The sequence below is a fragment of the Haliotis rufescens genome, unplaced genomic scaffold (assembly GCF_023055435.1).
Source record: "Haliotis rufescens isolate VD_foot unplaced genomic scaffold, xgHalRufe1.0.p SCAF_4, whole genome shotgun sequence".
NCBI classification, from domain to species: Eukaryota; Metazoa; Mollusca; class Gastropoda; order Lepetellida; family Haliotidae; genus Haliotis; species Haliotis rufescens.
In genome coordinates, this window is record NW_025964112.1 from 3,654,953 (window position 1) to 3,682,344 (window position 27,392).

The 27,392-nt window shown below is 42.2% G+C and overlaps 1 protein-coding gene across 1 annotated transcript in view; it reads right to left on the reverse strand.

Moving 5' to 3' along the window:
• The window catches only part of LOC124149921 (neuronal acetylcholine receptor subunit alpha-7-like), a 57,775-nt gene that overhangs the window by 23,741 nt on the left and 6,642 nt on the right, over positions 1-27,392 (reverse strand). The window contains exon 2 of the mRNA XM_046521767.2: positions 1,010-1,149. Within this exon, the coding sequence (XP_046377723.2) occupies positions 1,010-1,149 (140 nt within the window). The remainder of the gene's footprint in view (positions 1-1,009; positions 1,150-27,392) is intronic.

Sequence of the window (27,392 nt, forward strand, 5' to 3'; positions counted from 1 at the left end):
AGTTTCATACACATATTGAGCAATCAGTTTGGATATCTAGTTTCATATACATATTGAGCAATCAGTTTGGATATCCAGTTTCATATACATATTGAGCAATCAGTTTGGATATCTAGTTTCATACACATATTGAACAATCAGTTTGGATATCTAGTTTCATATACATATTGAGCAATCAGTTTGGATATCCAGTTTCATACACATGTTGAGCAATCAGTTTGGATATCTAGTTGCATACACATATCGAGCAATCAGTTTGGATATCTAGTTTGATACACATATTGAGCAATCAGTTTGGATATCCAGTTTCATACACATATTGAGCAATCAGTTTAAATATCTAGTTTGATACACATATTGACCAATCAGTTTAGATATCTAGTTTCATACACAGATTGAGCAATCAGTTTGGATATCTAGTTTCATACACATATTGACCAATCAGTTTGGATATCTAGTTTCATACACATATCGAGCAATCAGTTTGGATATCTAGTTTCATATACATATTGAGCAATCAGTTTGGATATCTAGTTTCATACACATATTGAGCAATCAGTTTAAATATCTAGTTTGATACACATATTGACCAATCAGTTTGGATATCTAGTTTCATACACAGATTGAGCAATCAGTTTGGATATCTAGTTTCATACACATATTGAGCAATCAGTTTGGATATCTAGTTTCATACACATATTGACCAATCAGTTTGGATATCTAGTTTCATACACATATTGAGGAATCAGTTTGGATATCCAGTTTCATACACATATTGAGCAATCAGTTTGAAAGTATAGTTTCATACACATAATGACCATGTCACAGCAACAGATTGAGTGGACTACGGCGTAACACAGCATTTCTTGGACAGAGTTGTGAGTACGGACCCTCGAGATGAAAACCCAGTGTCCGTTCCCTATACTTTAGCCAAATCTTTGTGAAATCGATAAACACACAGAACATCGCCCCAAGTTATCCGATCAGGGGTATCATCCTGTTATCTCACCAGTTCGTTTATGGTGATGACGTTGAAGACGAGCTCGACAGTGGTGACGACATTGGGGCGACTCTTGAGGGAGTAGTTGGTGAGGAGATCCGACCGCAGCAGAGTCTCGTTGGCAACATCGAACGCCAGAGTCACGTGACCTGAAATGAAAGAAATGGATAGGAAATGGGTAGACATATGCATGTATAACAATTATAGCAATGGATAGCAATTATAGATATACCGATGGCATGTATTGAAACGTGAGTAATGATTAAGATTCAGCAAGAATATCAAATACTCAAGCTGTGTCAACATGTTTTCAACAAATTGACAAATCAAGGTTCTAATTAGATATAGTTGACAACTGAGGTCAATGTCTCAGTATAATATAACGCATTAAGTTTGCATTCAGCAATATTTCAGCAATGCCGCAGCGGCCTTGGAACAGTGAGATTCCCTTGATAGTACCTATATATGAGCAACCCCTTCACGTCGGCATACATGACAATAATCAACCAAGAAAACAACGCCAAGCACAGGTTACTGGGGGCAGTACGACCCCCGAGGTCCCTGGGTATGCTTGTTCGATTCTGAGTTCGTTTCAACAGATGTAAGTGGTATTTGTTCTCGTTCTGAAAATGTGACTGAAGCGACCTTCCACTACGGTCAGAAAGGCAAGCCCGTATGGAAGGACATCACAGTCACATATTTCGGTACAGCAGGTTTCAAAACGATGGACGTGCCCAGGAAGACCTTTGCTGATGAAGGTTGGTAGGAATTGGTTCGGAAACATGACGAAAGTCATTTCTTGAATGTATATGAAGGATTATGATAATTTTTGAGGCCGGGATTTGTGGAACATGTGCTTTGCAATTTAGTACAAAAGGGTAATGAACATGTCGTGTTTTAGAGTCAAACTTAAAGTTGATAGTACTGATGAAAGGTTTGGGCAGATTTCTACGTCAGTTAACATCCTAACCTCATATGTGTCATTATTTGATGCGTCTCTAATACCAAATTGTTTTATCAAGAGTCCGTGTAGTGATATTTATTAGTGATAAATGTAGTGTAGTGATAGATATTTACTCGGTGAAAATAAATCCCAGACTTACAAACAAGATTAATGTTTGACGTGCGAATATATCGAGAACATGACAAGTGAAGCTGATACTCTTGAGGATATAAATCTGATCACTCTGTAACTTAACGTTGTCACAATTTCTCCCATTAAAATGATTAGAAACTTAAAGCAAAGACCTTTAAGAATGAGCATGAAACTAAATTAGCTGAATCATCTCGATATAAAGTGTAAATGGAACAGATCTGGGAAGCAGGAATATAAGACACAGATACGAAATGGAAATAAACATCTAATTATTTTTGTCATTTAAAAAATAGGTATTACGCCATTACGTACTCTATTTAATAGCGTATTCTCAGACGAGGGTACAGAAATGCCATGAGAAAAAAAAGATATTTAATGACCCTGGATCGTTTTATTAGAAATCTTATACAGCAAAATGAGATTTTTACAACAGTACAAAGATACAATAACACAATAATCAAAAAGTGACTTCAAGAAAGCAAATTGAGCTTGAAGAAATTGCAAATTCAGTAAATTACATGAAAGACAATAATGTATAAAATCCCAAGGTAATCATTGTAAGAAAACTACAATTGGTGCACACCACACTGGTGGAATATTATGCGAAACATTAAAAAAAAATATAATACATATTTTGAGAAATGTTATCAATAAGGGCACTCATTTAGTGAAAGGTATATGTAATAACGCCGATATCATTCGAATTGATGACTTCAAAAGATCATTTACATTATAGGTACAATATAAGATAATAGACGTACACTTTATAATAGAACCAAACTATGGAAAGCTATATGAGCCACTCGTGAACATATCTCCTCTTCCACGTCACGAGATGAGAGATACATCAATGTTCACTAGACACATGAAATATCCTATTTATCACATGCTTCCTTTGTTGCTGAAATTTAAGCGCAAAATCTAAATTCTCCCTACTGTACACAATGACCTTTTAATGCATGGCTTCCTGTACGCAAAGAAGATATATTGCCAATTTAAACAAATAATGAAAAAAATTAATAAACTCCATGAAATGGGTGGTCAGGCTCGCTGACTTGGTTGATGCATGTCATCGATCTCAATTGCGTGGATCGATGCTCTAGATGTCAATTGCTGGATTGTCTGATCCACACTCAATTATTTTGCATATTTTCATACAGCGGGAATATTGCTGAGTGCGGCGTTAAATAACGAACAAACAAACAAAGCATGCTGTAAAAATAGGAAGAATTTCAAACAAATAACGCATCAACAGAACTGTCATCCAGTAAATGTTTCACTGGATGTAAACTATTTTCAGTAAACACAGTAATGTGAGTGTCATTTTTCTGTCACTGCTGTGAACATGTCACTTTTCTGTATCTGCTGTGAACATGTCACTTTTTCTGTCACTGCTGTGAACATGTCACTTTCCTGTATCTGCTGTGAACATGTCACTTTTCTGTCACTGCTGTGAACATGTCACTTTTCTGTATCTGCTGTGAACATGTCACTTTTCTGTCACTGCTGTGAACATGTCACTTTTTTCTTTCACTGCTGTGAACATGTCACTTTTTCTGTCACTGCTGTGAACATGTCACTTTTCTGTATCTGCTGTGAACATGTCACTTTTCTGTCACTGCTGTGAACATGTCACTTTTCTGTATCTGCTGTGAACATGTCACTTTTCTGTATCTGCTGTGAACATGTCACTTTTTCTTTCACTGCTGTGAACATGTCACTTTTCTGTCACTGCTGTGAACATGTCGATTTTCTGTATCTGCTGTGAAAATGTCGCTTTTCTGTCACTGCTGTGAAAAGGTCACTTTTCTGTTTCTGCTGTGAGCATGACACTTTTTATGTATCTGCTGTGAGCATGACACTTTTCTATCACTGCTGTGAACATGTCACTTTTCTGTCACTGCTGTGAACATATCACTTTTCTACACTTTAGGAATCTCAGGCTTTCACACTGATATAATGCTCGTATAAACGATTGATTTAAATATTAAAACATATAAAAAACATGATGTCTTCATTCCGATCCACTGAAAGGGCCCAGACTTTTTGACTCGTGAAGATCCGGGGTAGAATAGCTCTTCAGCAACCCATGCTTGCCGTGAAGATCCGGGGTAGAATAGCTCTTCAGCAACCAATGCTTGCCGTGAAGATCCGGGGTAGAATAGCTCTTCAGCAACCCATGCTTGCCGTGAAGATCCGGGGTAGAATAGCTCTTCAGCAACCAATGCTTGCCATGAAGATCCGGGGTAGAATAGCTCTTCAGCAACCCATGCTTGCCGTGAAGATCCGGGGTAGAATAGCTCTTCAGCAACCCATGCTTGCTGTGAAGATCCGGGGTAGAATAGGTCTTCAGCAACCCATGCTTGCCGTGAAGATCCGGGGTAGAATAGGTCTTCAGCAACCCATGCTTGCCGAAAAAGGGGACTATGCTTGTCGTAAGATGCGACTAATGGGATCGGGTGGTCAGGCTCGCTGACGTGGTTTGATGCTTGTCATCGATCCCAATTACGTGGATCGTAACATACTTCAGGCTTAATATGATCAATATTGTATAAGATGATGATGATCGATCCACGTAATTGGGTATGTTACTGGTATCAATTAAGCATTGAATGTGATATCCCATGGTATAAAACCCGTACGGGATATTGTTGTAAAGGAATTAAAGATGTTAAGATTGTAGATTTCTAATAGAATTAACTAAATAGAGATGTTTGAAATAAACTGAAAAGAGTTGCTAGAGATGAAATTAGTTGATAACAGTATTTGTTCACATATATTTCATATATCTAAAAAATACACGACTCATGAGAAGCCCGTCATGGTTTATTCTCCCTCCAGTGTTTTACTGTACGATAACCAACGACGACGTGTCGTTTATTTCTTATCTGAAATATCAACATTATGTGAGTGAGTGAGTGAGTTGGGTTTAACGCCGCTTTTAACAGTATTACAGTTATATCGCGGCGTGTCAGCTGAATGTGGGAGGAAAGCCCGGAGTGATGCAGGTCTCAGACGTTTACCACTTCGGTTAAACCCACGAGCACGGGTATGGTGCTGACAAACCTAGAAACATAATCGGGGCGGACCGGGATTCGAACAATCAAAAATGTCAAAATTTGTCAAAGCGCGACATTGCGACAATGCGACAAATGGCAAAAATATCGCGTTGTCGCATTGTCGGATTGTCGCAATGTCGCGCTTTGGCAAATTTTGACATTATTTGCTTGTTTTTGGAAGGGCTACAATGCGACAATGTGACAAGGCGACAACGCGCCAATGTCCCTTGTAGTATTACATACGTAATCGACTATACGCGGTGGAGGTTTTCCGTCCCTGTTGTCACCTGGGCCTGTCTGAAACGTCAGACAATTATACTGACTGACTGTACGTAACGAACTGTGAACGTTTGTTAAACATGACGATGATGATCGATTTACCACAAAATAATCCATATCTGCGCTCAAGTGTAATCAACACGGCTTTAGACTTAGTGGAGTGATATTGACCAGTGGCGATTTTTTAGGAATGCACTGATTCCTCATCATAAAATCATTTTAAGCGCCTGCGACCCAATCATCGAAAACCAACCTTATTAATAATGGCATTGACAGAAATTGTGCACTCGTGAGATATACATGGGTACATTGCTAATAAACAATTTGGTCATACGGGTACTTTAATGGTAGGTGTGTGTAAACAGCCGCATGTTACAGGTGCGCGATCGTCAACCCGAATAACGTGGTACTTGTTCAATTTATGAAGTAGTATGTCCTTAGTGTTTCGATTACTATTTTCACTAATAACAAAAACAAATTAACTTGACGATCAACTCCTTAGGTGGTACTTAATACCCCCTTCGTTACTCCACATACGGGCGGTAAACAATGGAAAGTGATTTACAATGTTTCGCATCAGACCCCAGCTATGAATGCTACGTTAATGGAATTCCCTCACAATGACAAACAAGGACGAATGGTTCGATGATTTGCAATTATACCGACGCTCCATAGAGACGGTGATTGCCGTCACATCAACTGCGGAGTGTGCTTTCATTTCACTCCACATTTATCAGCGTGTGACCTTTAAGTCATACACGAGGTATTATAATCAGGTAAATACCATTATATGAATTATCATACCTCCATGTCAGAATGTTGAAATCTGCTTGGTTCACGTGATCTTTAAAAAACTACTATGTATCGGGAGGTACAACCTAGCTCACGCCCCATAAAATCACATGACCCCCTCCCAATGGCATGTGTAGGGACAAGTTACATCACAGCGGGTCAGCATATATTCTTGTCTTCTTACCTTACACATTAATGTCGGATTCGACTTTTGGGTCACCCAAAACCCCCACAATTGGACCACTTCGCGTTGTAACAACTCTCCACACACCACTGCATATTTAAAGGGGTACCAAGCTCGGGGAAGCTGGCAGCCCCAGCGAGGTAGATTAAAACAGTTCAAACACCACTTGTTATCTGTTTTGTAACGTAACAGGTACTATTTCATTCAAAAATCATTGTTTCAAAGTTTGTTTGTTTTTTATGTAAATGCTGAATTACAAACGTACAACTCTATACTAAAAGTGGGCAATAGTTTCCTTAATAACACAGCCATGAGTTCGATGGTAGCAACACAGGCACACATCCATCTATTGGAATATGGAGATGGAGGTCCTGGGCGGGACCAGATAGATGAGAAACTTCAGTAATTATAGAAACCTTTCGCTTCTCCCTGAAGCTGAGTAAGATATGCATGATTTGTTTCAGATACTTGAAAGGAAGTTTCTAAAATAGTTTACCTGTAAATTATTACATGATTGGTTTCCCCTGTAATTACGATGTTGTTAATGCTGGCATGTAATTACTTACAGTTGACTTAGGTGCTGATCAAACGGTGTGTTTGTATTAAACAAACCCCTCCTGCTGTATGGGTAATTATAGGTTAATATTGATAGCAATAGAAGTAATTTGGAAAAACCTTTCCTTTAGAGCACATTCGTTCAAAACGTGCATTGACATTTCGGTTGGTTGTGAATCTATGATGAAACTAATCAAGCGACTTTTGTCACTCGTACATTGAATCGAAGATAATCTATATGCTAAATACAGCATTTGTATATTGTGTAAGTATAACTACCGTGGACCAATGTTGTGACGGGGTGGGGAGAGACAGTCTCTCAAAGAAGAAGTGGTGTGATGACCACCAACCACATCACAGAAACATAAGCTGATAGGTGTCCAAGTAATATATAATAGTCTAAAAGAAATACCTACCTCTTACATATATCTGAACCTTAAACTGGCTTTCTACATTTAGAGAAAAACTCCAGTGAATTCTACTAACTTAATTTGTAACAGTGCCCAGAAGATTAGTAAACATGAAATTTACTATCCTGCCTTTTAGATTGCGAAGGGACATCATAAAGTCCCTTACCTCATGGTGGGTCACATTTGTTATTTACTTGTTGTGTATTTGTATTCAGCAGTTGTCAACATGGAGCACACAACGACCAAGGGACAAGCCTATTTTAAAGTGTAAACAAGTAAACAAGCTATTGAAGTTAAATTATCAGAAGAGTATGGTTAAGGTGCAACTCGATGAAAGGACGAACTTGACATCCTAAGAATTAGATTTCTCTATTGTTGTTGCCTTTGTGTGCTGAAAGTTCAGGACTGAATGAGTGACTAAAAGTTTCTAAATGGAATGCCTTTCATTGAGTTTGTTCTGTCCTGTTACAATGACATGATTAGGAGATAAACCGACTGTGGTTTGGTTCCAAATTAAATAAGAGGTGTCTGCTCAAATTTCAAAACACAGTAGGTTTATCTCCATTCTTCCATGACGGCAATAACGCTTCGAAAACGGCGCTCTGTTGAAACGCGTAACAACACAGGTACACAGATCTGCAATTTTAGAACATTCCGAAAAGTGGTCACAGGTTGTTATATATGTAACAATTATTACTAAAGTTCAAGATTAAAAACAGCATAGTGTTGAGTTGTTCAAAATAAGGGTTCAAAACACATAGTTTTTCAAAAAGAAGATGACAAAAAACACTCCAAACTTAGTCATAAGACAGATGTTTTAATTCCTACCATCCCGTTGTGCACTGTTTGGACTGGCGATGTCATTTCTTGGAATTATACCAGAGAGGTCATTTCTTGGAAATCAAACATGCCATTTCCATCGGTACAAAAAGGTCTTAAAATGCTAAACGATGTTTCTACATCAAACTTTATGAATTAACATTCTATTATACATTTAACATGTGTAAGTGTTATAAGTTAGTTAGCAATTACCCCCAGCAAACAATGATACATAAAAAAATGTCTCCCCACCCCGAACTTGGATGTGGCAGAACTTGACCTACATCACGGTTACTCACACCTCACAGCTGTCAATGGCTGAAAATCTTGTGTTAACATTCTCCGTAACCAGTTAAAAGAAGCGAGATGACAACCCCGATCTGGGATGTGGTTCAACATTAACCTGTAGATTTACTGAGGAATGGTCGAGCCTGCTGGTATAATATGTTTACCAATGGAACAGAGTATGACTGAACAGCCGCTTTTTAGCCTGCAGACGAGCCGGACATTTTGGCTCGAGGTAGGGCCTATCTGCATGGTGTGACCTGTCAGTTTCAAGATTTTATGGATTCAAAGCCAGAGTGTGAATGAAATGAGACATTCGTGGCTCAGAAATAGTCAGTCGTGCATGCTTTTCGTAATTGTGCGTGTTCTGAAATTAATTTCATCAAGTTTGACTTCAATGATGTCGGGACATTGTTTCCGTGGATCTTCGAATGGATGACTGTTTTCTGAGTGATGGACTTTCAAATCCTCTTCTGCCAAATCCTTACGACGGTGGTTAATGGAGATGGCAACGAATATGCTTCACAAAATGGTTTTATACAACATGTTGTAATAAATAAAGTTTTTTCAAACATGTTTTATAATGTTATATTATACTTTCATTATCGGTTGTTTCAATGAGGAAATAGCTGAAATTGTTCCGATCCTGGTCACCAGAGAACCTTTCCCTAACAGTTTCATAAACATTTCATTTATATGCAAAATATATGTTCTCATTAAATCTTTTAATGCCATCATCGAAGCAGTCAGGATTATGGCCAAGAACATCTAAAACATCCGATATCAAACTAACGCATTTACTCTTTTTGACGCAGTGCCGTCTATTAAATATTGCGAGAGTCTTTGACTCGGCGTATATTAGAGACCTGGCTGGTATTGGAGACCAAGCGTGTATTAGAGGAAATATAGATATGTTTGATAGTTCATATGGGGGTGATAGATCAGCAGCCAATTTTTTATGAATCGATATGTATGCTATCTATGTATTTATACGCACGTTTTTTGGGGGGTGAAAAGGCTTAATATATTTGAAAAGGGTTTCCGTAGCAAAATGGAAACCTCTTTTTAACCAATCATAATCAAGCATTCATCATTGTCATGGTAGAATAACAGTAAGCTATCTTGAATAATTATTAGTTTCTACTTCTCACCAACAGGTGCACTAAATGTAAGCTCTATATTTTACACAGTTCACTAAAACATAAAAACGGGTTCATATCCATGCTTCTGGAACTTTCAACATTAAAACAAACCCGTGTTCTCTTGAAAAACTGGACATGTGTATTGTTTTACAGTGTACACACAAAGACTACTGTTGGGCACTATATCTGTACCTGAAGCTACCACTTTTGGGTGAGATGATCAATACCTTAGTGCACAGAATTGCTACAGGTTTCAAGCGGTCTTATTTAACCCTGTTCTACTACCCTGTGTCCGAGGTATTGGGAGAGCAACTGGCTGTTGGTGCATTGATTGTCCTTCTATTTGAGCCGTACAAACGACACGGACAATTGATTCTTACGTGACGAAAACCTATGTACACGTTCAATACACCCACATGTCACTGAAACAGTGTGAGTTTGATGCATCAGTTCCCATGACGATAGATTCATTGGAAGTATTGCTCTTCGATAATAAAGGATTCAGTATTACATAAGTTTTAAATGTGAAACATTTACACAGAAATTATGTTGTGACGGGCAGGAGGGAGACACTCACGCAGCGTACGTAAAGGTGTCAATGCTGGACAGGGTGCGGTGAGAGGGGGGTCAGTCTCACAGTGTACATGATAGATGTGACGGGCCGGTGGAAGACACTCACACAGTGTACGTCGAGGTGTCAGTGCTGTGACTGAGTGTGGGGAGACGGGTAGCTTAGTGGTTTAAGCGTTCGCTCGTGACGCCGAAGATCCAGGTTCGATTCCCTACATGGGTACAATGTGTGAAGCCAATTTCAGGTGTCCCCCGTCGTGATATTGCTTGAATATTGCTAAAAGCGGCGTAAAACCTCCCTCCCTCACTCACTCACTCACTCACTGTAAACACCAAAGGCTGGAGCTGCTGGAATGATTGCTGAAAATAGCAATACACCCACATGTCACTAAAACGGTGTGAATTTGATGCATCAGTACCCTTGACGATAGATTCATTGGAAATATGTTGCTTTTCGATAATAAAGGCTTCAATATTACGTGTGATTTAAATTTGAAACATTTACTCAGAAATTATTTTGTGACTGGGTGGGGGGATACACTCACACAGTGCACTCATGGCGTCAATGCTGTGACGGGGGAGGGGGAGGGGGAGACACTCACACAGTGCACTCATGGCGTCAATGCTGTGACGGGGTGGGGGGGGGAGGGGGAGACACTCACACAGTGTACGTCACCGTGTTAGTATTGTGACAGCTGGGCGGGGTGGGGGGGGGGGGGATGCGTGAGACAGTCTCACAGTCTACGTCAAGGTGTCAATGTTGTGACGGGGTGCGGGGAGAGGGGGAGACACTCACACAGTGTACGTCACCGTGTTAGTATTGTGTCAGCTGGGCGGGGTGGGGGGGGGGGGGGGATGCGTGAGACAGTCTCACAGTCTACGTCAAGGTGTCAATGTTGTGACGGGGTGCGGGGAGAGGGGGAGACACTCACACAGTGTACGTCACCGTGTTAGTATTGTGTCAGCTGGGCGGGGTGGGGGGGGGGGGGGATGCGTGAGACAGTCTCACAGTCTACGTCAAGGTGTCAATGTTGTGACGGGGTGCGGGGAGAGGGGGAGACACTCACACAGTGTACGTCACCGTGTTAGTATTGTGTCAGCTGGGCGGGGTGGGGGGGGGGGGGGGGGGGATGCGTGAGACAGTCTCACAGTCTACGTCAAGGTGTCAATGTTGTGACGGGGTGCGGGGAGAGGGGGAGACACTCACACAGTGTACGTCACCGTGTTAGTATTGTGTCAGCTGGGCGGGGTGGGGGGGGGGGGGGGGGGATGCGTGAGACAGTCTCACAGTCTACGTCAAGGTGTCAATGTTGTGACGGGGTGCGGGGAGAGGGGGAGACACTCACACAGTGTACTCAAGGTGTCAATGCTGTGACGGGGTGCGGGGAGAGGGGGAGACATTCACACAGTCTACGTCAAGGTGTCAATGTTGTGACGGGGTGGGAATGTGATTTGATGTGATGACTAAGTGAGTGTAAGGTATATATATGAACAACTTCTTTAAAACAAATACAATTGATGTTTCTAAGTAGGTTCTGACACCGTTATCAAGCAAGGGTAAAACAATGGCACTATATCCAGGATAAACGAGGCGGTCGGGTAGTCTAGTGGTTTAAGTGTACGTTCGTCACGCCGAAGACCCGGGTTCGATTCCTGACATGGGTACAATGTGTGATGCCCATTTCTGATATCCCCCGCTGTGATATAGCTGGAATATTGCTAAAAGCGGCATAAAGCCATACTCACTCACCCACTCACTCAAGGATTAACAATGAACTCATTACTTTCCAAGACATTAAAATATAATGAGCTAGTTTCCCGAATGGGTGTTCATTACAGAAGGTATGGTTGAGTACAAGTATGCTGGGGAATAGTACTTTGTGTGGATTCAAATGAGTCTCATTAATTTTCATAAAGTTGTTGCAAGAATAGAATCGTGCTTGTAACAGTGACAACAGGAGAAGGAGAACACCATCAGTCGTGCATACTTGATACATGCACTACGCAGGGTGACGGGGGTGATTTCAGGTGGATCTAGGGTATAAAGACATTATACCCTGGGTTGACCTCACAAAAATGGAAGTAATCTCATGACAGTGATCTCGGATGTATAGAAGTTATTTCATGACAGTGACACCCTTGGTTGATCTCGGGTATGTAATCATTATCTCATGACAGTGACGCCCTGGGTGGATCTCGGGTATATAGACTTTATCTGATTAGTGTGACATCCTGGGTGGACCTCGGATATATAGTAGTTATCTCATGACAGTGACACACTGAGTGGATCTCGGGTATATTGAGTTTATCTGAAAGCTATGACACCCTGGGTTGACCTCGCGAAAAAAGAAGTAATCTCATGACAGTGATGGCCTGGGTGGTTCTCGGGTGTATAGACGTTATCTCATGACAGTGATGGCCTAGGTTTGACCTCGGGTGTATAGACGTTATCTCATGACAGTGATGGCCTAGGTTGGATCTCGGGTGTATAGACGTTATCTCATGACAGTGATGGCCTTGGTTGGATCTCGGGTGTATAGGCGTTATCTTCTGACAGTGACGGCCTGGGTGGTTCTCCGGTGTATAGACGTTATCTCATGACAGTGATGGCCTGAGTGAATCTCAGGTGCGTAGATGTTATCTCATGACAGTGATGGCCTGGGTGGATCTCGGGTGTACAGATGTTATATCATGACAGTGGCGGTCTGGGTGGATCTCGGGTATATAGAAATTTTCTCATGACAGTGATGGCCTTGGTGGATCTCTGGTGTATAGACGATACCTCATGACAGTGATGGCCTGAGTGGTTTTTCGGGTGTATAGAAGTTATCTCATGACAGTGATGGCCTAGGTTGGATCTCGGGTGTATAGACGTTATCTCATGACAGTGATGGCCTGCGTGGATCTCGGATGTATAGACGTTATCTCATGACAGTGATGGCCTAGGTTGGATCTCGGGTGTATAGGCGTTATCTCCTGACAGCGATGGCCTGAGTGGTTTTTCGGCTGTATAGAAGTTATCTCATGACAGTGATTGCCTAGGTTGGATCTCGGGTGTATAGACGTTATCTCATGACAGTGATGGCCTGCGTGGATCTCGGATGTATAGACGTTATCTCATGACAGTGATGGCCTAGGTTGGATCTCGGGTGTATAGACGTTATCTCATGACAGTGATGGCCTTGGTTGGATCTCGGGTGTATAGGCGTTATCTCCTGACAGTGACGGCCTGGGTGGTTCTCGGGTGTATAGATGTTATCTCATGACAGTGATGGCCTGCGTGGATCTCGGGTGCGTAGACGTTATCACATGACAGTGATGGCCTGGGTGGATCTCGGGTGTATAGATGTTATCTCATGACAGTGACGGTCGGGGTGGATATCGGGTATATAGAATTTACCTGAAAGCTATGACACCCGGGGTTGATCTCGCGAAAACGGATGTAATCTCATGAGAGTTACCTCGGGTGTACAGAAGTTATTTCATGACAGTGACACCCTTGGTTGATCTTGGGTATGTTATCATTATCTCACGACAGTGACGCCCTGGGTGGATCTCGGGTGTATAGAAGTTATCTCATGACTGTGTCAATCTTGGTTGTTCTTGGGTATAGTTATCTCATTACTATGACGCACTGGGTGGACATGAGGTACACAATAATAATGCTTGTGTTTATATTGCACATAAAGGGCACACAACTTTATTGGGCATTGAAATTATTTGTTGAAAGGTAGGTTTTAAGGTGGGTTTTTAGAGCAGGATTTAAAGAGATAATTTCACGTTATCTGGAAGAGAATTCCATAGAATCGTTGCGGAAAAGGAAAAGGGACTTTCCCCAAACGCGGATGCTCTGATTTTCAGAAATGAAAATAGTTTTCTTTTGTTGAGATCGGAGAGTTCTCTGTGGAGAGTTGAGTGGCAAGAGTTCAGAGATATATTGAGGCAATGTTGTTGAAACATTTGTATGCATTGAAAATGATCTTGTGTTCAATGTGAGTTGCAGCAGAGAGCTGATGGATTTCTCTCAGAGTGGGCATAATGTGATTGATTTTAGCTGTTCTTCGAACAATTCTTGCTGCTGTAGGCTGTATATCTGGTCTTTGGAGACTTCGCACGGAGGCTGTTGCAATAATCCATTCTGGACATTGCTAGAGAGAGAACTAGTTTTACAAATGAAGGTCTTGTGAGATAAGGGCTTAGCTTTCGGATATTTCTGAGGTGGTAATTCTCTGCTGACACACCCGTGTAGCATAATGGTTCATTGTTCATTGATGGTCGAGAACCACACCCAGGTTCTTTACTCTGTTTGACTTGTAGATGATGTTAGTGTCGATATCAAGATGGTTAAACTCTGTACAATGCTTTAGTTGTTGCTTGGATCCGATCAAGATTAATTCTGTCTTGTCTTGATTGAGTATTAAGCAGTGAACTGCCATCCACTGTTTGATGTCGACACAACAGTTCTCAATTCTTGTCAGAAATCTGACTGCCGAATCTTGTGTGAAACAAATGTACAGTTGATTGTCATTTGCATACTGATGTTGATTCGTTCTTTTCTTACAGGCAACGGAGGTGCTGAGAGATCGCGTGTACAGCATGAATAAGATTGGACCAAGAACAGGTCCTTAAGGGACTCCACACTCCATATTTATAAAGATTGTATATATTGAGACTGATCAATAACAAGCTGCTGGTGTCTGTCGCTGAGGGAAGAGACAAACCATGCAAGTGGTGTGTCTATAATGCCGAGGTCTGGCTGTAGGATGTTGATGACAACTGAGTGGTTGACAGTATCAAAAGCCGCCGACAAATCTAAAAGCACAAGAGTTGCTGTTAGGCCTTTGGGTGTCATTCTTCACACTGATCAGCGCTGTCTTTGTATGCAGATTGGAGTGTTACCTGCAGGTTGTTGTCATCCAGATGCTTATGGAGACGAGTTGAAACTGCCTTTACCTGGGCCTTTGAAAGGAACGTCAGATTTCATACAGGTCGAAAAAAATTTATATCGTTTTTGTCAATACCATTTTTCTTGACAAGTAGGGTGGGACTTTGCCAGTAATCAGAGACTTATTGATGAACTTTGGGAAGAAGGGTAGAAGATTGCGAATGCATTCCATTTTGTGGGGATCGGATTGAGGCCACAGATTTTATTGGGCATCTGACTTATCAGTTTCTCCAGTTCTTCCTCTGTGTACGGTTCCAGTTGGTGTAACGCCCAGTGTGGATCTCGGGTATATAGACATTTTCTCATTACAGTGACACCCTGGGCTGATATAGGGTATGTAGAAGTTATCACATGACAGGGTCAATCTGGGTTGATATGGTGTGTCGGTGCGTGCGTCCATGTGTTTGTGTGTGTGTGTGTGTGTGCTTGTGTGTGTGCGGGTTTGTGCTTACAATCGATTGTTTGAACGAAATGTTGGCAAAGATCTAGGCTTTATAAATTCCAATAACGATTGATTACACTCTAACTACGATGGACCACCAACCGCTGTTGTGCTGGCGAGGTGAGATTTGCATAAATTACTGTGAAAAGGGAAATTTGTTTACACCACGAAAACTGAACCACACACACGACCATTGGAGATACCCGGTTGTTAGCATATTCCTCTTAGCAGGTGACATCGAGCTCAACCATGGACCCATCGATGACGACTTATCTGATCTTAAAGCAGCAATCATACAGCAGATTAAAGACTCGGAAAACAAGATATCAAAAGATATTACTTCAGTGAAAGAGGAAATACAGTCGATCAAAGAAGAGGTACGTGTTATTAAAAACGAGATTGATCACCAGAAAGAAGAACAAGCGATCCTAAGACTTGATATAGATGCTATGAATAATAGAGTAGAAGACATAGAGAGTTATTTGGATGGTATCAGTGAGTTGGAGTCTAGAGTCGAAAACCAAGAGAGACAAAGTAGAAGGAATAATATTATCCCCTAAGACATGCGCGAGAGTGGGGATGAGTCCTACAGTACTTGCAGAGTGAAAGCAGTAGACGTAATTAACAGGCCTAGAGGCACGGACGAGAAAGCGCCACTACAACATACAGACATTGAACGGGCCCACGGAATCTCTTCAAAAAGTGACGATAAACCACGCCCTCCGATTGTAAAAATGTGTCATTGGAAGGACAAGATGCAAACTATCCGATTAAGAGAAACCCTTTGAGACATGGGATATGGCATAGCAAATGACTTGACATATAATCAAAGACAAGAACTCAATAAATTACGAACTCAAAATCCGACTAAAAGATTTTTCTATAAAGGAGGCAAAATCGTAGAGGATATTAGACGCGAAAAAGGAAATGACAACACACAGCAGAGTCAAGGGAGAGACATAAGCATTAGATAAGGTGACAGGAGAGACACACGGACAACACAGGATGAATTGGGGAGCGGGGAGCGGAGGAGACGTTATCTTAGGTCAACCTCTCGCTCCCAGACCCTTGGTCGGAAGGCTGTGCGATAGGGGTGTGGCCAGGGCCATGACAGTTTACGGGTGCTTCAAACACGTGTACCCCACAGTACTATCAACAATGATGTACAATTTTTATTTTGGAATGTATCAGGGCTGGTGGCTAAATTACAGGATCGTGACTTTGTAAGCTTTATATGTAAATGCGACATCATTGGATTGACAGAATCCTGGTCCAAAGAGATTGACTTATTATCCATATTTCCAGATTTTAAGGTTATAACAAAACACGGAGAAAAAATATCTGACTTCGGCCGCGTTTCCGGTGGAATAGTACTTCTTATTAAAAAATAGTTTGAGAATTTTGTGAAATGGACAAAAATACGTAAAAGTGGAATATTTGTGTTATTAGACAAAACCATGTTCAATACAGATAAGGATGTAGTGTACTCATGTGTGTATATTCACCTAGAATCGTCACGCTGGTACAGTACGTTATTACCTGACTGTAGTAACGGTGTGCTATTGTTGCAAGAGGAGCTACTAGATGTTCTTTCTCACTGCGGAAACTATTATATTATGTTAGGTGGAGATTTCAATGCACGCACAGGTACTGAGACGGATTTTGTTGAAGATGATATTTTTGAATATTTAGAAAATGATAATTCTTCCGTGTATAGTTTTCTACTCGACCATTTCAACATGGTACGACCGTCAGCAGATAATGTGTTAAACAACTTTGGAAAAAGTTTGATAAATTTATGTGGTGTCTTAAATATACATATCATGAATGGAAGATGTGGGTCAGACTCAGAAGTTGGAGACTATACGTTTATTGGCAATCAAAGTGCTAGCGTCATAGATTACATAATCTGTTCATCTGGGTTGTTTGACGTATGCTGTAATTTCAACATTGTATCACGCACGGAATCCTGTCATCTTCCCGTCATGGCTAGCTTACATACTTCTGTACTGACCGAACCCTTGCCATCTCATGGTAATAAGAAGGCTTCCAAATTCGTTTGGGTCAATGATAAAGCTGACCAATTTATGTATAACTTGTTGAGCAGTGAATGCTACTCTTTATTAGAAAAGGCTGTTGACGAAGTGTTACACAATATAGACGAAAGTGTGAGATACATGTCAGAGGCCTTGTGCACGGCAGCAAGCGACATGAAAAGGGTGTGTACTTCTACCACATCTAGTCAACAGTGGTTTGACCGTGAATGTGAGCTACTCAAAAAAGAAAGATGTAAATATTTAAACAATTTAAGGAGAAAAAAGGATAATAACTCATTATATTAGTATAATTATATTAGAAATAAATATAATAGTGTATGCAGAGAAAAGAAAAAGTAACAGGAAAAACTTGAACATTGTATACGCGATTCTAAACAATTTTGGGCCACTCTTAAAGGGCTAAATACTAATCGTTAAACACAAAACAATATTCCAATTGATGATTGGTTTAACTATTTCAGGGATCTTTTTTCAACTTCTACAGAGAACGAGGAAAGATGTTTTGATATCGACGAACCGATTGCATTTGATAACTCTTTTTGTCAGTTAACTTCAGATATTCTTGATTCCCCTATAACAAGAAATGAAATTTCAGAAAGCATCGCAAACTTAAAAAGCAATAAAGCAGCCGGTGAAGATAATTTGATTCCTGAATATTTTAAATATTCGTCCGAAATTCTCCTCCCCTACCTTGAAATACTTTTTAACCTATGCTTGAAAAGACTTATTTTCAAGAACAGTGGACTTTGGGGATTGTAATTCCTTTGCACAAACAGGGATCAACTAATGTCACCAACAACTATAGGGGTATAAATCTTTTGAGTGTTTTCAGTCAGATTTTTACCAGTATTATACACAAACGTTTAGTATTTTGGACCGATTCCTTTAATAAGATAGATGAAGCACAAGCCGGTTTCAGGCATGGATACTCTACAATTGATAATGTATTTGTATTGCAGACACTTGTAATGAGATATTTAGCACGAAAAGGAGAAAAATTTATGCTATATTTGTTGATTTTGCTAAGGCGTTTGACTCAATTAACAGAAACATGTTGTGGTCCCTTTGCAAATCTCAAGGTATCAGTACTAAAATTGGTAAATTACTATGTTGCATATATCAAAATGTGAAGGTCTGTGTTCGAAACAATAACACCTTATCTGATTCCTTCTACTGTAATATTGGGGTTAGACAAGGATGTATTCTAAGTCCATTTCTGTTTTCGTTTTTCATAAATGAACTTTCGATACAAATATCTGAAAATTGTAACGAGGGTATCCAAATCCATCCAGAAACTATTAAACTTTTTCTACTCCTTTTTGCTGATGATATAGTTATGTCCTCGAGCACAGTACCTGGACTTCAAAAAGGTAATAAATGAACTTGAGTATTATTGTAACATATGGAAATTGAAGGTCAATATCGATAAGACAAAGGTTATAGTTTTCAAAAATGGAGGGAAATTATCAAAACGAGAAAAATGGCTATATAAAGGTGAAAAACTTGAGGTTGTAAGAAGTTACAAATATTTGGGGGTACATTTTACAAATCGACTGACTTGGTCACTGCATTGCAACAAAGCCGCACTGCAAGCCAAAAAGATTTTAATTGGCATTTTACAAAACCTAAAACCCCTTGGAAATATTAGCTATGAAACATTCTCTAAGATTTTCGACACTAAGATCAGTCCTATTCTACTCTATGGTGCTGAAGTCTGGGGCCTAGAGAGCTATGATACAATAGAGAAGGTACATCTATTTGCGTATAAAAGATTTTTAGGAGTAAATTCCAACACTCCAAATGTTACAGTTTACGGGGAATGTGGGAGATACCCAATGTATATATTTAGTTACATAAAAGTAATAAAATATTGGATAAAATTGCTTAAGTTGGCAAATACCAGATTCCCAAAGAAATGCTATAACACGATGATTCTTTACGATAGCAGAGGTAAAAATAACTGAGCCTCGGGTGTCAAAAAGATACTCCAATCTTGCAGGTATGATTACATTTGGAGAGAGCAACATGTAACAGTAGCAGATCGTTTTATATATAATTTAAGACAAAGTCTAAAAGATATGTATTTTCAAAAGTGGTACTCTTCACTAGGCTTACACAATAAGTTAAAGCATTACACCTGTTTTAAATCATTCATTCTGACCGAAAAATATCTTTTGGATATCAATGTTAAGAAATTTCGAACAGCACTATCCCGTTTAAGATGTAGTTCTCATGACCTTTTAATAGAAAAAGGTAGACATTTAGCGATATCAAGGGAAAACAGTTTGTGTAAATATTGTACTTGCCAAGAGATAGAAGATGAATACCTTTTTTTGCTAGTCTGTCCATTGTATGCAAATATCAGAAAAGAATACATACATAAATATTTTTATCTGAATCCTAGAATAGACAAATTTTATACCCTCATGTCATCTCAAAATGAAACAGTCACAAAATATCAATGTGTATATATCATGCAATGAACATCAGATCCTCTGCATTATAGATGTGATATTTTGTTACGATATAAGTAATTCCTATTGCACCCATTGCTACTGTATGTATATATGTACTATAGGCCTATGGCCTTTTCAGTAGTTGAAATAAAGATTGATTGACCTCTAAATGCCATTCAAAGAGTTAACTCTGTGACCTATTTTAAATATTTGGGATTAATGGTTTCTTCAAGACTAAACTGGCCTGTAAACACTTGCATATTTAAACAATATATGTTTATCACAACAGCTTGTACTATTGTTGAACATGATGATGATGATCGATTTACCGCAAAATAATCCATATCTGCGCTCAAGTGTATCCAACATGGCTTTAGACTTGGTGGAGTGATATTGACTCTTGGCGAATTTTAAAGCATGAACTGATTCCTAATCATAAAAGCATTTAAAGCGCCTGCGACCCAATCATCGAAATCCAACCTTAATAATGGTATTGACAGAAATTGTGCACTCGTCAGATTACATGGGTACATTCCCAATGAACAGAATGGTCATGCGGTACTTTGATGGTACGATGGGCGTTCAATAAGTTTTGCAACTTGGGCATTTGTGTTTACACAAACAATGTCAACTTGTGGCAGGTGTGATACTAGTCATAACATCAGGTTGGTACGTGTCATAGCAAGTTCCAGACATAACAATAAGTTAGATGTGAAGGCTTCATTCACCTAAGGGTGGTCACAATCATGGATTCTCTCAAACATGAATAATGCGCTGTAATAAAGTTCCTTACCAAGGAGGGATGCAAAGCAAAAGAAATCCATGATGTGTAAAGTGATGGGTAAGGATGCTCCTGACTATGCCACAGTTTGCCGTTGGTCTCTACGGTTTAAAAGGGGTTTGTAGTCCATAGACGATGACCCAAGGTCAGGCAGGCCTTCAGATGCCACTCAACCGGAAACCATTGCTGCTATAGAAAGAAGAATTTTGTCTGACCGACGAGTAAATCAAATTTCAAAACACAGTAGGTTTATCTCCATTCTACCATGACGGCAACGAAGCTTTGAAAACGGCGCTCTCTCGCAACGCATAACAACACAGGTACACAGGTCCACAATTTTAGAACATTCCGAAAAGTGGTCACAGGTAGTTATATATGTAACAATTATAACTAAAGTTCAAGATTAAAAACACCATAGTGTTGAGTTGTTCCAAATTAGTGTTCAAAACACATATACTCACACGCAAAAGAAACGCAAGTCGAGTATGCAGTATACATGTTATTTATTTTCAACAGTGAAGACAAGAAATACTAATAGGGCAAGATTGACAAAAATTTGACTGAAGACAGTTTAATGGATCAAAAGGCAGATGACATAATTGTTTTTTTCAAATGTTAAGGGCTTACACAGTTTCGGGTCAATACTTAAAATGTCAGTCAATACCTGGTGTGACCACCATTAGCATTGATCACTGACAAACATCTCCCGTACATTGAGTGGATCGGACGATTTGTGAAGGCCCTAGGGATCCTCCTGCACACATCCAGATCAGCTGTGCGTAGTTCATCGGCAGTTGTAGGGACTGGGTGCACATTGTGCAGACGCCTTTGAACCTCATCGCACAAGTGTTCGATGGGGTTCAGATCAGGGCCGAGGTCTGGCCACGGTAGAACACGGATGTTGTGTTGTTGCAGAAAGGCCATGGTAGCTCTGGCAACATGGGGACGAGCGTTGTCCTGCTGGAAAATGTGTTGTTGATGTTGTGCCAAAAATGGAACAACGTGGGGTCTGATCACTTGGTCGATATACCGCTGAGCAGTGACGCCGTGTCTCCGACCTTGACCAATATTCAGAAAGCACATAGGTCCAAGTCTCGCATTAAGTCCAATCCCTGCCCATATCATGACGCTAGGTCCACCCCATGGATCCCTTTCCACAACGTTTCTGTCAGCGAAACGATCACCTCGACGCCGCCAAATTCTGCATGGGAGACACAAAAGCGACTTTCATCAGAGAAGATGACACGCCTCCACTCACGATGACGCCAATTGCGATGACCCTGTGCCCACTGAAGTCGTGCTTGTCGATGCCGTGGTTGGAGAACAGGACGACGTGCTGGTCGGCGACATCTGAGGTTGTTGGAACGGAGACGTCGGATCACAGTGTCCCGGCTAATGTGTCGATTATGTGTCCCTATGGTCTGTCGAGCACTTTCACTTGCAGTTAGGAACGGATGTCGCTGGTGTTGACGGGTAATCTGCCGATCTTGTCGAGGTCTGGTGACCCTAGGACGACCACTCCGAGAAAAATCATCTGTGGTCTGTGTAGCATTGTATCGATGCAGGAGACGGTATATTGTGGTTATGTTAACGTTGAAATGACGGGCAACATCTTGGACAGACTCCCCAGCTTCCAAACGTCCGATAGCCTGGTTTCTCTGAATTTAAGATGGGCGTGGCATTGTTGACCAAGGAGTGGTAGGTCCCAGAATCGGCCACAGTTTTATACCCACTACAGTTCGTGACAGTTCGTGCATTTTCGATTTCGCTTGAAATGGGTGTATGATACCCACATATTCATTGAAATGGTGCGTTTTGGCAATTCGTTTTTTATGTTGCGTTTTTATTCGGGGCTTTCAAAATGCAACCAAAAATATTGATAACACCATCAGGCTTCACTACATGCTAAAACTCGTATCAATTTATGGTTCCGTGTTCGTTACCTATTTGCTTAAAAGCACTTGCATTTCTTTTGCGTGTGAGTATAGTTTTTCGAAAAGAAGTTGACAAAAAACACTCCAAACTCCAAAGACACATCCTTTAAGTTCTACCATCTCGTTCTGCACTGTTTGGACTGGCGATGTCATTTCTTGTAATCATAGAGAGAGGTCATTTCCTGGAAATCGAACATTTCCATCGTAGGGGTGACAGGTTGTACAAAAAGGTCTTAAAATGCTAAACGAATATATTTCTTCAACAAACTTTATGAATTAACATTCTGTTATGCATTTAACATGTGTAAGTGTTATAAGTTAGTTAGCAATTACCCCAAGTAAACAATAGTAACATCAAAATAAATGTCTCTCCACCCCGAACTTGGATGTGGCAGAACTTGACCTACATCACGGTTACTCACACCTCACAGCTGCCAATGGCTGACAATCTTGTGCTTACATTCTCCGTTGCTCCGTAAGCAGGATGATCTATGATGTGGTTCAACATTAACCTGTAGATTTACTGGGAATGATCGAGCCTGCTGGTACAATATGATTACCAATGGAACTGAGCTTTTTAGCCTGCAGACGAGCCGGACATTTTGACTCGAGGTAGGGCCTATTTGCATTTCAAGATTTTATGGATTCAAAGCCAGAGTGTGAATGAAATGAGACATTCGTGGCTCAGAAAGAGTCAGTCGTGCATGCTTTTCTTATTTGTGCGTGTTCTGAAATGAATTTCATCAAGTTTGACTTCAATGACGTCGGGACATTGTTTTCGTGGATCTTCGAATGGATGAGTGTTCTCTGAGTGATGGAATTTCAAATCCTCTTCTGCCAAATCCTTACGATGTACGTTGGAAGAGATGGCAACGAATATAGATCACAAAATGGTTTCTAAACAACATGTTGTCATGAATAATATTTTTTTCAAACAATTTTTATAATGTTATATTTTACTTTCGTTATCGGTTGATTCAATAAGGACATCCATGTTTATGGAACTTTCGACATTAAAAGAAACCCGTGTTCTCTTGAAACACTTTAACAGTGTACACACAAAGACTACTGTTGGGCACTATATCTGTACCTGAAGCTACCACTTTTGGGTGAGATTATCAATACCTTAGTGCACAGAATTGCTACACGTTTCAAGCGGTCTTATTTAACCCTGTTCTACTACCCTGTGACAGAGGTAGCTCTTTGGGAAAGCAACTGGCTCTTGGTGCATTGATTGTCCTTCTGTTTGGGCCGTACAAATACGGACAATTGATTCTTACGTGACGAACACCTATGTACACGTTCATTATCTGATTGCTGAAAATAGCAATACACCCACATATCACTAAACCAGTGTGAATTGATGCAGCAGTTCCCTTGACGATAGATTAATTGGAAATATGTTGCTTTTCCATAATAAAGGCGTCAGTATTACATGTGATTTAAATGTGAAACATTTACTCAGAAATTATGTTGTGACTGGGTGGGGGGAGACAGTCTCACAGTGTACGTCAAGGTGTCAAAGTTGTGACGGGGTGCGGGGTGAGGGGAAGGCAGTTTCACAGTGTACGTCAAGGTGTCAAAGTTGTGACGGGCCGGTGGGAGACACTCACACAGTGTACTCAAGGCATCAATGCTGTGACGGGGTGCGAGGAGAGGGAGACAGTCTCACAGTGTATGTCAAGGCGTCAATGCTGTGACGGGGTGCGGGGAGAGGGGGAGACACTCACACAGTGTTTGTCAAGGCGTCAATGCTGTGACGGGGTGCGTGGAGAGGGGGAGACAGTCTCACAGTGTATGTCAAGGCGTCAATGCTGTGACGGGGTGCGAGGAGAGGGAGAGAAAGTCTCACAGTGTATGTCAAGGCGTCAATGCTGTGATGGGGTTCGGGGAGAGGGCGAGACAGTCTCACAGTGTATGTCGAAGTGTCAAAGTTGTGACGGGGTGGGGGGAGACACTCATACAGTGTATGTCAAGGCGTCAATGCTGTGATGGGGTGCGGGGAGAGGGGGAGACACTCACACAGTGTATGTCAAGGCGTCAATGCTTTGGCAGGGTGCGAGGAGAGGGGGAGACAGTCTCACAGTGTACGTCAAGGTGTCAAAGTTGTGACGGGGTGCGGGGTGAGGGGAAGGCAGTTTCACAGTGTACGTCAAGGTGTCAAAGTTGTGACGGGCCGGGGGGAGACACTCACACAGTGTACTCAAGGCATCAATGCTGTGACGGGGTGCGGGGAGAGGGGGAGACACTCACACAGTGTACTCAAGGCGTCAATGCTGTGACGGGGTGGGGGGAGATGAAGGCGTCAATGCTGTGACGGGGTGCGGGGAGAGGGCGAGACAGTCTCACAGTGTATGTCGAAGTGTCAAAGTTGTGACGGGCCGGGGGGAGACACTCACACAGTGTACTCAAGGCATCAATGCTGTGACGGGGTGCGGGGAGAGGGGGAGACACTCACACAGTGTACTCAAGGCATCAATGCTGTGACGGGGTGCGGGGAGAGGGGGAGACACTCACACAGTGTACTCAAGGCGTCAATGCTGTGACGGGGTGGGGGGAGATGAAGGCGTCAATGCTGTGACGGGGTGCGGGGAGAGGGCGAGACAGTCTCACAGTGTATGTCGAAGTGTCAAAGTTGTGACGGGCCGGGGGGAGACACTCACACAGTGTATGTCAAGGCGTCAATGCTGTGACGGGGTGGGAGGAGAGGGGGAGACACCCACACAGTGTATGTCAAGGCGTCAATGCTGTGACGGGGTGCGGGGAGAGGGGGAGACACCCACACAGTGTATGTCAAGGCATCAATGCTGTGACGAGGTGCGGGGAGAGGGGGAGACACCCACACAGTGTATGTCAAGGCATCAATGCTGTGATGGGGTGCGGGGAGAGGGGGAGACACTCACACAGTGTATGTCAAGGCGTCAATGCTGTGATGGGGTGCGGGGAGAGGGGGAGACACCCACACAGTGTATGTCAAGGCGTCAATGCTGTGACGGGGTGGGAGGAGAGGGGAAGACAGTCTCACAGTGTTTGTCGAGGCGTCAATGCTGTGACGGGGTGCGAGGAGAGGGGTAGGCAGTCTCACAGTGTATGTCGAGGTGTCAAAGTTGTGACGGGCCGGGGGGAGACACTCATACAGTGTACTCAAGGCATCAATGCTGTGACGGGGTGGGGGGAGAGGGGGAGACACTCACACAGTGTTTGTGAAGGCGTCAATGCTGTGACGGGGTGCGGGGAGAGGGGGAAACAGTCTCATAGTGTATGTCAAGGCGTCAATGCTATGAATGGCCGGGGGGAGACACTCACACAGTGTATGTCAAGGCGTCAATGCTGTGACGGGGTGCGAGGAGAGGGGGTGGCAGTCTCACAGTGTATGTCGAAGTGTCAAAGTTGTGACGGGCCGGGGGGAGACACTCACACAGTGTACTCAAGGCATCAATGCTGTAAAAAGGGGTGGGGGGAGAGGGGGAGACAGCCTCACAGTGTATGTCAAGGTGTCAATGCTGGGACGGGGTGCGGGGAGAGGGGGAGACAGTCTCACAGTGTATGTCGAGGCGTCAATGCTGTGACGGGGTGCGAGGAGAGGGGGAGAAAGTCTCACAGTGTATGTCAAGGCGTCAATGCTTTGGCGGGGTGCGAGGAGAGGGGGAGACAGTCTCACAGTGTATGTCAAGGTGTCAATGCTGTGACGAGGTGCGAGGAGAGGGGAAGGCAGTCTCACAGTGTACGTCACGGTGTTAGTATTGTGACAGCTGGGCGGGAGTGGGGGGTGAGACAGTCTCACAGTCTACGTCAAGGTGTCAAAGTTGTGACGGGGTGGGAGGAGGGGGAGACACTCTCACAGTCTACGTCAAGGCGTCAATGCTGTGACGAGGTGCGGGGAGAGGGGGAGACACTCACACAGTGTACTCAATGCATCAATGCTGTGACGGGGTGCGGGGAGAGAGGGAGACAGTCTCACAGTGTATGTCAAGGCGTCAATGCTCTGACGGGGTGGGAGGAGGGGGGAAGACAGTCTCACAGTGTATGTCAAGGCGTCAATGCTTTGGCGGGGTGCGAGGAGAGGGGGAGACAGTCTCACAGTGTATGTCAAGGCGTCAATGCTGTGACGGGGTGGGAGGAGGGGGGAAGACAGTCTCACAGTGTATGTCAAGCATCAATGCTGTGACAGCTGGGCGGGGGTGGGGGTGGGGGGTGAGACAGTCTCACAGTCTACGTCAAGGTGTCAATGCTGTGACGGGGTGGGGGGAAGGGGAGGGGGAGACACTCACACAGTGTACGTCACCGTGTTAGTATTGTGTCAGCTGGGCGGGGTGGGGGGGGTGGGGGGGGGGATGCGTGAGACAGTCTCACAGTCTACGTCAAGGTGTCAATGTTGTGACGGGGTTGGAATGTGATTTGATGTGATGACTAAGTGAGTGTAAGGTATGTGTATGAACAACTTCTTTAATACAAATACAATTGATGTTTCTAAGTAGGTTCTGACACCGTTATCAAGCAAAATGATGTAATTATAACCAATCCAAAATTAACATCGGCACCAAATCAAGGGTAAACAATGGCACTATCCAGGATTAACGAGGCGG